General features: G+C 42.4%; 1 protein-coding gene and 1 non-coding gene across 2 annotated transcripts; both read right to left on the bottom strand.

Annotated features, from left to right (window-relative positions):
• Positions 1–555: 555 nt before the first annotated feature.
• On the bottom strand, positions 556–692 carry LOC118769322. Its single transcript, XR_005004492.1, has one exon. It is a non-coding gene; the product is annotated as a U11 spliceosomal RNA (small nuclear RNA).
• Positions 693–7,871: 7,179 nt separating this feature from the next.
• Positions 7,872–11,657, bottom strand: LOC118796250 (ras-related protein Rab-39B-like). The gene is made up of 2 exons (XM_036555058.1): positions 11,345–11,657; positions 7,872–9,626 (listed from the first exon to the last, which is right to left on the bottom strand). The coding sequence occupies exons 1-2, from the start codon at positions 11,557–11,559 to the stop codon at positions 9,200–9,202; spliced, it is 642 nt and encodes a 213-aa protein (XP_036410951.1). The 5' UTR covers positions 11,560–11,657; the 3' UTR covers positions 7,872–9,199.
• Positions 11,658–12,616: the final 959 nt, after the last annotated feature.

Here is a 12,616-nt window from a genome sequence, read left to right as displayed (position 1 = left end):
TTAAATCAAGATGACTTGAAGCTCAGCTTGGAACAACCGTTAATATTAAAATTGCAAATTTAACATGAAATTGAAATGTGGGTATTTTCAGTGCGGCGAGCAAATCGTCCTTACATCATACATTTTGTATACGGGTACAAAAACATACAGTAGGCCTATACCTGAATCAGAAATTCAACTGAATTGTCCAGATCGGTTGAGCATAATCTGTCGAAATCGTTTACGTTGAGGGTATGTCGACATCCTGAGGAAAAAGTGGAAAACTGCATCTATTGGAGGTGCTTTAAGAAGACAGTGGTACAAATCCAGATGTGTGATTGCATTTATGTTCCCTTATGTCTATAATTGTGATACTGTGGTGTAATAGAAACCGTTTGAATGAGTGTACCTTGCCTTCTTATAATCAATTTATAGTACATTTTTAAGTATGACGCAAACTATACAGCAATTCGGGTATACTGCATGGTGTAATATACAACCACTAAAATTATTACGCTCAATATAAACTTCACCATGTCTCTAACTAGTGTTTTTCTATTATTTCACACGAAAGTGAAGGGCGCCAAGATAAACGATCATCGGCAGCCCTAAATGACAAAAATTGTGCGTCCGAAATCTCTTGATATCGATTCCGCAGGAGCGAGATGGTTTCCCATCCCACCCCTGTACCAGTCATGGTACACGCCCTTTTTACCGATTCAAACTGAAGTATCCGGTGGAGTTTTTCAACATAATCTACACAGTCGTGGTGGCATTGCTTTGTTTTCCATCTAGATTGCTAATGAGTGAATTAGCAAAAGTGTAAAAATTAGAATCACCGGTTCACCTCTTTTTCAGCTTATCCGGGTTGATTTGAGACAAAACAAAAACTAAAACACAATATTCAAGTTACTAGAGCATCATGGGATGGCTTGCTGTTTCCACCATTGAATCACTAGCGTTCACAGGCGGCACAATGCATTCTCTCTTGATTGGTCGAAATACCAAGAGATTCATCTCAGCCAATCAGAATCGTATTTGCCGCCTTCACTTCCCATCTTGTGTCCAAATCCAAGTGAGCGGGGGAAGTGCTAAAAGTGAAAAAGCTTTTGATAGGTCACTAGGAAGGTGACGCAATTGGTTGCAAAGTGGAAAGGAAAACGTTCGGGAGTGACCACATGCTAACAGGTCCCAGCAATAGTAATGTTGTTGAAAACATCAGAAATCGAAACGAAGCAGGAAGATTTTTTTTAAACGAAGTTGGCGTTGTCGAGAGAGCTTCCAAGCTAGCTAATGGTTATGCAATTTAACTACAGTGAACTGGATTTACTGAACAGTAGGATCATAACCGCGTTTATACAGCTCGTTGTTTCCTTTGATACGTGAAGGATGGCAAGTTAGCCAGCCTTAGTTGTAAAGTTTGTTGTGTAGCACGCACTGACGTACACTATATGGACAAAAGTATTTGGCCACACCGGTTAATTATTGAATTCAGGTGTTTCAATCAGACCCGTTGCCACAGGTGTATAAAATCAAGCACCTAACCATGCACATGGGCGGAAATTTCATTTCGCTATTAGGGGGAACAATAAACAAAAATTCTCAAGAGCAAATCCTGAGGGGGGCACAAAATAAATACAGTTCTAAAAGCAGAAATACTTTAATGAATAACCCAACTAAATCAACCAAAATATTCATCAAAAATATTTATTTATTGTAGTTTTTCTCAAAACAAGTGATGGACAATTATGCCACCAAATATAGGGCAACTTAAGTAATTAAACTTAAATAAGCCCAATAAATGTAAATTATACATTGTACCTGTATACATGAAATAAAATGAAGTTAAATTAACTGTACTGTATTGTGTAATAAAACGTATAGCTGTGTAGCAAACTAAAACTAAAGCTAAATGTCTGACACACTAAAACTTTTCTCTGCCTCATACGAGGAGACAGGCACCACTGAGCTACTAAATAAAAGAACCAAATGTATTTCTTCGGCTGTCGCTGGATCCAACATACTCCTGGCAGATAGCCTAATGTTTATGTTCAACTTGTCCAGCCTCTCTTTATGTAGCGCGTGCTTGGAGCCAGTTTACAGAACTTTATCGTTCATCAGTGTGGATGCTGACATCGTTATCGTTATAGTTATCGTTCTTGGTGTGGACGGCCCTTTACAGTAGTAGGAGAGAAGCAACACCCATTAACTGATCTGAAGCTAATAAAGCTAAAGCTTAATTAGATTTAGTTTAACTGAAGAAGCAGATCTTGAATGTTTTGCTGTCATTGTGTAAACCGCGAGGTAACATAGCAAACAAGATGCAGTCTGGTTACAAATGTTAATGTGTGTTATTCTGCTGAGTGGTAGAAGTAAAGAAACGTGTTTGACACATCCGCTGTTTCAAATGAATATTAGCAAAAGTAACTACTTACTCGGCCAGCTACAGCCGAGCCACAAACACTTGTAACGGACTCATGCTTGTGGGATCGGGGATAGCATGCAGTGGACCAAACCACTGTGAGGCCGAGGGGGGACGAAATCGTTCGAAACTTAAAAACGCATTGTTTTGCATTTATAATTTGCACAAGTGCTTTCAGTACATATTATTATATTATTTAAATTTACATATTTAGGTTTACAATGATATATTGAGGAGGACAACCCTCAGGAAGGGGGGGGGGGGGGGGGGCATTTCCCCCTTGTCCCCCCGGGATTTCCGCCTATGGCCCATGCAGTCTCCGTTTGCAAACAGTTGTGATAGAAAATGGGTCGTTCTGAAGAGCTCAGTGACTTCAAGCGTGGTGCTGTGATAGGATGCCACCTTTGCAATAAGACGGGTCGTGAAATTTCATCCCTGCTGGATATTCCACGGTCAACTGTAAATGATATTATTAGAAAGTGGAAGCGTTTAGGAACAACAGCAACTCAGCCACGAAGCGGAAGACCACGTAAAATCACAGAGCGGGGTCAACGACTGCTAAAGCGCATGGTGCGTAAACGTCGCCAGCGCTCTGCTGATTCCATGGCTGAAGAGTTCCGAACTTCCACTGGCATTAATGTAAGCACAAAAACTGTGCGGCGGGAGCTTCATGAAATGGGTTTCCATGGCCGAGCAGCTGCATGCAAGCCTCACATCACCAAGTCCAATGCCAAGCGTCGGATGGAGTGGTGTAAAGCACACCGACACTGGACTGTGGAGCAGTGGAAACATGTTCTGTGGAGTGACGATTCACGCTTCTCTGTTTGGCAGTCAGATGGGCGAGTCTGGGTTTGGCGGATGCCGGGAGAACGGTACCTGCCTGACTGCGTTGTGCCAACTGTGAAGTTTGGTGGAGGAGGGACAACGGTATGGGGCTGTTTTTCGGGGTTTGGGCTAGGCCCCTTATCTCCAGTGGAAGGCAATCTTAATACTTCAGCATACCAAGACATTTTGGACAATGCTATGCTTCCAACTTTGTGGCAACAGTTTGGGGAAGGTCCTTTTCTATTCCAACATGACTGTGCCCCAGTACACGAAGCAAGGACTATAAAGGCATGGTTTGATGAGTTCGGTGTGGAAGAACTTGACTGGCCCGCACAGAGCCCTGACCTCAACCCCTTCTCGTCCAACATCAGTGCCTAACCTCATAAATGCTCTACAGAATGAATGGGCACAAATTCCCACAGAAACACTCCAAAATCTTGTGGAAAGCCTTCCAAGAAGAGTGGAAGCTGTTATATCTGCAAAAGGGGGGTCAACTTCATATTAAACAGGGTTGGGAGGGTTACTTTAAAAATGTATTCTGATACAATTACTAATTACCTGTTTAAAAATGTAATCAGTAACCTAATCCAAGTATCACAATATTAAAGTAACGTAACTTGATTACTTTCTGTTACTTTTGGATTGGATTGGATGTGCTGGTGAAATTGTATAGCCTAATATAATGTTTTATGTTCCTTGTTAGGTTTATTAATTGTTTGTCCAGGTACTCCTTCCTTTCTTATGCGCGAATCCTCGTTTAGATTAATAGCGGTAACCAGGGTGCGAAATACGGGGGGTCTTGGGGGTCCAAGACCCCTTGATTCACACTTAAGACCCCCTGAAAGCCTCGTGACAAGAGGCGTGATGAGGCTGTATTAGTTTGATAGCTAGCCAGATAGCTATTAGTAATATGACAGTGGAGGAAAGTGCATGAAAGCCAAATTAGCTAGCAAGCTATCTGGCTTTCTACGTTGTTTTTTTATTGTAGCTAGCTAAGCTAGCTATGTGTTTGTTTGCAAGGTGATATTTGTATTTGTCAGCGGAATGTGATAGTAGCTAGTGTGGTAGGAAACATTATGTTATCCTAGCAACACTGTGTATTAGCTTGAGCTCACTGGCAAAAGGTTGTATTAAGTTCACCATGTGTGCTTAAGGTCATTGCAGGACAGGTGTAATGGACCCAGGAAACCTGGGTGACTGCTAATCTAAATTTTGGGAGAGCGCCACCTATTTTAAAAAATATAGCTTGGCTTGGCGTGAAAATATTGGAAGAAAAACTAAGAATGATTGAGAGAGAGAAATAAATAAATAATTGTGTAAAAGCGTAATTAAACCAAAAAGAGAAAAAGAGGGTGGACCATGAGAGTGGGAGCTGGCAGGTGAGCTCAGCAATGGGAAGGGTTAGGAAAAAGGTATAAAAGAAGGGGAATTTGAGGTGCTTCTTCAGACCTGGGTCTCAAGAGAGGGTGTGACTGCTTTGCTCCACGTGGACCAGCCCGGTTTACTGTATGTGATTTCTGATCCATATACAATAAACCTATACTATTACATGTATTCCGTTATTCCCCAAGCCTGATATTAAAGTATATGTATTTGAATACAATGTCATTACAGTCCCTGTTGGTGTAATGGTCAGGTGTCCGAATACTTCTGTCCATATAGTGTATGTAGCTACTTAGCGAGGTTAGCTATGTGGGCACACAGATCAACTGTAACCAACTGGATAATGAGCTTACATTTAAATAAGCTTACAAAAGGAAAGTTGAATAAAACTTGAGATTGAAGTAGTTGACTGTGAGCCAGACCATCTACATTTCTGTCAAAGCCACGCTTCGTATATAGATGGACTTCAGAGGTGCACTTGACTCAATTGTCACCAACAGTGAGCTGTAGTTATAAAGGACACTTTACTTTAACTAGGAGGAATGCAGTTGTGGTTCAAGTGTGGTTCAGCTGTGTTTTTAAATCTCTGTCTGAATACTTCTATCAATACTGATGACAGACGACTTAGAAAGTTAAGGAACTGATAACCATTTGTAGTGGGGGGGGGGGGGGGGGTTAGTTTTTGAGCGGGTGCTTATGTGGATCAATATGGATTGAATGGATCAATACTTATGCACAATGAGTGGTGGGAATTTCTGGAAGCAACAGATATAGCTTATATAACCGTTCAATACAAGTGATAATTTTGATCACTTAAGTTTTCTCTTCTGTTGTTTCAATATTGTAGTGAATGTAAGAAGTCTGTGTATTGCATCTGAGACAATATGTTCACAAAGCCAACACTGGGATGGAAGGTGTTTGGCCAGCACAGAAAAACAAAAAAGTCTTCATCCTGGAGGGTCATGGACACAGAAAATGGTAAACACCCCATTGTCCTTCAATCAGAGTAGAAAATTGCCCAAATCTTCAAATGATCATTCTTCCTTTTTGCTTAATAGTGAAAAATACATTTTTACTCCCTACTCCCTACCTAAATGTACAGGCAAATCAAGTGTCTTTATACTACTAATGATCTAACTGGTGCTCTCAATTAAACATTACACTCTGAAGCACAAATATACAGTGACTGGAATCATACAGTATTTTGAGAGTAAATTTGTTTCTTACACCTGCAATTCTGTCTTCAAAGTAACCCAATTTCATTGGGAATTTTTCAGCAGTAAAATAATTCTTGCAAATCTTTGTCATACTTTGTCCAAACTTTGAACGCAGCATGCACGCATGTATATGTCAAACCCTGCACTTTCAGTTAACAGAAATAACATTTATTAATTTATTTTTTTACAACACATATCAAATCACAACGCAAATATTTCAACATTTTACAAAGCCCAAAAGATTAATACACAGTTAAAATGAGACAGCTTACAAAGTGACCACTGTAAGTGATTTTATTTTCTACATTTAGTGCTAAATTCAGTGTAACAGTAACCTTTCTGGTAAGGGGTTAGTCATTTGTCCCAGCAGAACATTGTGAGCTCATGGCGGAGGCAGGTAGACTTTTTTTGAATTCACTTTGTGTTTGAAGCTGTACACTTGATTTAGATGAAGTGTTACAGTCTGAGCAAAAGAAATTTCTTAATTTACCAGTAAATATGAAGGCAGGCAGATGAAATAGACACAGTCTGAAATGCATGCCATTCATGGTCGATATCAAGCCTCCACCCGTTATTCCTGCTATTCTACCACTAGAGGGCAGACAAAACCTACAGTAACTGAAAGCTACAGTAAACCCTGTGTAAACCCTGTGGTATTACCACTTTGCCCCACGCTCCATATAAAATGATACTGACATTTAAAGGACAGCACTGTCACAACTAGTTTATTTTTTAGACTAGATAAAAACGACAATTAGTGTTATAAGCTCTCAGTTCCATGGAGTATTGTGATATTTTGTTTGTACAAGCAGAATTGTACAGGTAATTGGCATCAACTGTTTGGCATTGATATTAAAATAAAACATTTCTTACCACCTTTAGTAGTAGTGATTGTAGAAGTGCTCATCAAAGTTAAATCTTTTTCCCCTCTTTCTTGCTCTGTTTTCACATTTGGTGCAGGATAGTTTTTAATTTTACAAACATCCAACGTGTTCATTCTCTCTATTGGTTTTAACACCAGGTTAAAAAAAAAAAAGCTAGCACTGAAGCCATGAAGGAGGACTGGGCCCACTACTGTAGGGGAGTACATGAGCCTGGTTTCAGCACTGAACTCTGTCATATAAGACAAACACCTAATGCTACAGCTGTCAGAGGCACAGGTCACAAAGCCCACAGAGCCGCAATATTCTATCACGTGTTAATCCTTTAAAAACACAAAAGCAAGCATATTTAAGGTTACACCCAGGCCAGGCCAGGCCAGGCCAGGCCAGGCCAATCCATCAGAGACCACATCACAGCTCTGTAATGGGGAGAATTCTCTCTCCTCTCTCCTGGTAACTGAGACAGGGGAGGTCTTGAATATCCGTTGTAACAGGCGAGGGGAATTGGTTCAGATTACTGCAGGGCTTTGGATCTCCGAATATCTCATTCTACTAGTCAGAATGCAAGACTGCAAGGAGCTTGGTACTTTTACATGCTAACCTAATTTTATCTAATGGCTTGGCCTGTTGCAGGGCCAACCACTTACGGATCACCCAGCCAGGTATTTACTGAAGTCACTCATTCAGTTACTCAGTGTTACACCAGCAGTGCTGCACTCAGGACTTGAACATACAAGCACCACACATGCCATATAGACTACAGCACAGATGGGAATATTTAGAGTCCATATTCAGCGCTGCCTTTTTACTCCCTCTCAGACTCCAGCATTCTACCACATTCACTTTCATGGTTCCGCTCTGACCTTATCCCAGACGCAATTCATCAGGCAAAGGCTGTAACAAAAGCTGTTTCACACAGCCACAGTTGTTTTATTTATTTAGCTGTGCTTGTACAGCTCCTGACATCCAGGCTAACATGCCTATGAAAGCCTGACTCACACATGAGTGGTTTCAGTTCTCCTCCTCCTGGCTTTGAACAATGTGGAGAGCCAGGCTGTAATTGCTGCATTGTGAAAGCCCGGTAGAATGATGCAGAGCGCTCCATCAGCGACATTCTTAATGGTGAAGGACACAGACGCACAGGTTTGGCGCGGGGGGGGGGGGGGGGCGGTGGGGGGGGTGGGGTCGCAGGCCAAGAGTACGAGCAACAACCACTCACCAGGGGAGTAATGAGTCTATTGTCAAGAAGGAGTTAGAGCATTTGCCACTGTACCCAAAGGGGTAAAGCACTGCGAATGACCTTACTGCAGTGAATTGCAGTGTGGAGCCAGCTGCACGTTTGAATCCCAGGTAGGGCACTGCTGCTACACCCTCCAGAAGGTATGTTAGCCTCACTGTACAGTGATTGCATGCAAGATTGATGGTGTATGTTATGTGTGTAATGGTGTATTTTTATTGTAGCTATGTGGAGTACAAGTGTGTAAAACTTTAAAGCAGCATGATAGGTCAAACAAAATAAGAATAAAATGTTATTTAAATAGGGAATAATATTCCATGTGCAAAGCATATTTCACATATTCCTAATGAATACACACAACTGAGCTTGGGGACCAGTCCTGGGGCAAAATGAGTGATAAAGGCTCAGGCAAACTGATAACCATAAACCAAAATGATATATTGATCAGTCATTTACTGGTATTTACATATTTTATCACTATTGTTTTCATAACTTTCATAACTTTTTGCAACAGTATATTTTGAAGGGATTGGCTATATGGACTACACATTAGGAAATAATTACCAACCATCATAACACAGCACTGGAGACAGCGTGACTGGGGAAGACACAAATATTACAGATGGATGCCAGTAAGGTAACTCAGTACAAAATAATATTCACTCCTGAAGAAGAATGAGTTTTGTAGCATGAGCACCAAATGTCACGCTAATATGCAAACCATATTTTGGCCGTTGGTATTGATTGTAGTACTGGAACTATCTGAGAGGGTGTGGGTGACAAAAGTTAAATGATCACTTTAGTTCTCATGTTTCTCAGTTATACCAGAGTCTTAACATCCAAGGTTCGCTTCTCTAGGCAAAGAAGCAGAGAGGAACAGTCCCAGAACCACAGCCATGTCATGCCATGAGAACGCAGTGTCGATAGGGTTAGTGTCAACCTGCTTCAAAGTGCGATAGCTCAGGGGCAGAGAGGGGCATCATTTGGCAATCCCAGGAAGAAGAACTGTGTCCTACAGCATCCTCCTGCCTGAGCATGTGTGCAATAACTCACAGCACTCCCTGCTGGTGGTACATTTTCCCCAGTACACACCGAGGGAGGTGCAGGCATGACCACTTGTGAGGCATGGGGTGATGATGTCACAAGGGAGCGGCCTAGCGCTGAGAGGCAGGAAGTAGCTAGGACCTCACTGAGGAGGGCTGGAGGGAAGATCATGTGGGTGAAAATGCTGGGGTGAGCTGAGGTCAGAGGTCAGTCAGCAGTTACAGCTCTTCTCCTGCTCCGCCTCTTCCTCGGCGGGATACAGCACCTTGGCGCTAAGGCCACTCTTGACCCCGTCCCAGCCCTCGCGGGCATCGATCTCGCCCATCTTCATCAGCTCGTAGATGTCCCGGGTCAGGAGCTCGAAGGCCCGGTCCACATTGCTGTTGCACTTGGCCGACGTCTCCACGTAGCGTATGCCCAGCACAGCCGCCAGGTCCTCCGCCTCCTCGCGGGTCACCTTGCGGTCCTTGCTCAGGTCGCTCTTGTGACCAATCAGGATGTAGACCATGTGATGGGGCAGCACGTGCTCGCTCACCTCCCGGTGCCACTCCCTCACATGATCAAAGGTCTTGCGATTGGTCAGGTCAAACACCAGCAGCCCGCCGACGGAATTTCGATAGTAGGAGGTAGTGATTGACCTGAAAAAGAGGAAGGGAGAGGGAGGCAGTCTGTTACCACTTACTTCAGCTACCACAGCACATTAATTACTCCTTACTTTGACTAACATGGTCAACTAATAACCATTTAGTTTGATTAATATTACAAGAAGTAAAGTAATTACTAACATAGCAATCTAATTAGCACTTGGCTTAGATAATACAGCCAAATAATTATCACTTAATGTGTATGAAATGACAGTCTAATTACTCCTTACTTTGGCTGATTTGGTGAACTAAATACTGCTTAAATTGACTAACATGGCCATTACAGTGGACATGATAGAGACTATTTCGTCCCATTTTTAATTTAGAGATGCATGTACTACTTTCAGATCAAATGTCTCTCTGCTGTGTGTCTCTGATGGAAACGCACACAAAGCCACCTTAAGATGTCCAGCAGAAACTACCACACTGGACAAACAGTGTTCCACATCACAATGTCAGCAATTTCCAACCCCCCAATTCTGGCCTGTCTCCTCCAAGCAGCTTTAGTTCGGTTTTAAGAAAGAGCACTCTGATATTAATCGTTAATTAATACAGTTGGACATGTGGATGCACTATGCATACACAAGAGTAAGGAGCTATTTGGTTCCAGTCACAATGAGATGAATGAAATGACCAGTGACAGATCAAATTCACACTGAAAGAGTCTGATATAACCCAAGTGATCATGTTTTTTTTTTTTACCCTTTCATCCCAAAAACATACAATATACTCCTTTATGCATTGCAAATGTATTCATATCTGATGTTCCCATCCTTACAGTTACAACGTGCAAAAGCACCGAGATCGCAGTTATAAACATAACAGAGTGCTAATGGATATCTGAGATCCTTTCACACCACACATATGGTATACATTTCTAAGGACAGTGTGACTGTGTTTTCACAGGAGACGTTATTATCTCTGAATGTATCTACGTGCATTCCACCTGGGGGGTGATTTCTCCTTACGAAATGTGAAGACACGTGTTCACAGTATGATTTAGAGGAACAACCAACACAGAATGAGAGGTGTTGCATATTTCTTCGGTGTACTCAGCCGGGTGGGTGCGAGAAATTGCGTTTGTGTGTCAGAAGGGAGGAGGTGTTAAATGGAGCATGCAGACAATGAATTGGCGTTTTCGCTCTTCCAGATACAGCATCGCGTACCTCCAAACATTTTGTAACGGCCTCAAGACTTCAAAGCCTATTTGTTGCTACTGATGGAGCAAAGTTTACCATTGGGATTGAACTCCGTTTGCAAATAAAGATTTAAAAGTCTCACATTAGCTGGCGGTAGTACCTTTATAGTTTTTAAGAGAGCCAACATCCTTTCCTGTATTTCCGCTTTTATTCTCCTATACAAGTGCCCAGTACGTATTTATGTAACTGACACCGCATCCAAAGGGGGGCGATATTCGTCAATGAATGCATTAATATGTCCCAGTTTGCTACGGCTGTTTTTATGCTGAACACTGAAATAGAGTATTTGATTCTGAATTCTTAAGTAAATGTGTCCATCGCGGGCTGACCTCCTTCTACAGCCTGCAAAACAGATTCCCGGAGGAAAAAAAAACCTGAATCTCACCCATTGAACATCACATTATAGACAGAATGGGCAAAAAGATATATTGATGAATGAACCTGCAACCGATCGTGCATGAAAAGGGATGATCGATCGAAATCTAACATTCGTTGTGCAGACAAAGCACGCACCTGAAGCGTTCTTGACCAGCAGTGTCCCAAAGCTGGAGTTTGATTTTCACCCCCGGTTCGATTTCCAGCGACCTGGCATAGAAATCCACACCGACCGTCGGGTCCGCCACATCGCTATATATCCCATCCGTGAAGCGCTTCAGCAAAGACGATTTCCCCACCGTCGAATCGCCTAGCAAAATAATCCGGAACTGGTATTGCCACAAAATATCCATGGCATGGCTGTAGCGAGACACAACCTGGGTGATGCTGTAACAAAGCGCAGCTATTCTGTTTACATCAAGCCAGCGAGCTTCTGCCACCCTGTCATGAAGGAGAGTGTATGTGTGTGTGTACGTGTGTGTGCGCGCGCAGGAACGCTGCAGTCATGTGGTCTCCAGATGCGCGCTCACAAACCTTGCTTGTGTCTCAAGAAGGAGAAATTCGCGTCTTTCAAGAAAACAGGGAACACATCACTCGAGTTTGTCGAGTGAATAATAATTATTATTGCTACATCACACGGACTATGCATCATATGTATGCGTCACGATAGTGCATGGGCAGAGGAGCAACAAAATAAAGCAGATTTTTGATTTCACTTTGTGTATTTCAATGCTGTGATTTTACTGTGCACTAAAAACCCATTCATAATTCTGGATCTGCAGCACTGTGAAATTTGCAGCGAGCCGCTATATTCGAAAATAGAGCTGGAAAGCTGATCACTTGGTCAGTAGCATCTGATCTACCATCTGCCAACGCCCTCGTTGTCTTTGGATTACAGCACATCTCTCAGTAGTACAGCCCCTCATCGTTAATTGAGCATAAGCCGTAAGCATACATCCTTTCACTGTTTTGGATGCAATTTATTCTGATAACGCCTGCGGAAAGGCGTATTTAACGAGGGTGCTTGGCCTGTGCTGTCCATGGTCCTGAAAGCACGCAAGCCACAGCTACTCGCTGTGACCTGCCCACAGCCCGCGTTTCCTACCCCATTGACCAAAACAGACAAGTTCGATTACGTTCTCGCTCTGGGGTTTAACGTCTTAATGACTTCATCTCATTTTTGAAGAACGAAGGATTTGGTCAACAATGACTAGATTTTGTTCAGTCATGATTTGGTTGGCACACGTCACACCGGCACTCACCAAAACATCCATTTCGTCGGGAAAGAAAAACAGCGCTGTACGCAGTTTTTTTTAAGTACAATGATGTACTTTATACCATTGCAATATTTCCGCTTTTACGGCGTGGCCTAAAACATCTCTTGGAGAAGACGGATTCTTCCGGACACAG

This window comes from Megalops cyprinoides, chromosome 21, assembly GCF_013368585.1.
Source record: "Megalops cyprinoides isolate fMegCyp1 chromosome 21, fMegCyp1.pri, whole genome shotgun sequence".
Lineage (NCBI taxonomy): Eukaryota > Metazoa > Chordata > Actinopteri > Elopiformes > Megalopidae > Megalops > Megalops cyprinoides.
Note: the sequence above shows the minus strand (reverse complement) of the source record. Positions and strands in the feature narration are given on the sequence as shown.

Excerpts from the sequence above, each read along its gene's own strand:
- LOC118796250 (XM_036555058.1), bottom strand. The coding sequence starts at position 11,559 with ATGGATATTTTGTGGCAATACCAGTTCCGGATTATTTTGCTAGGCGAT. Across the intron at positions 9,627-11,344 it reads GCTGGTCAAGAACGCTTCAG|GTCAATCACTACCTCCTACT; the intron begins GTGCGTGCTTTG and ends CCTCTTTTTCAG.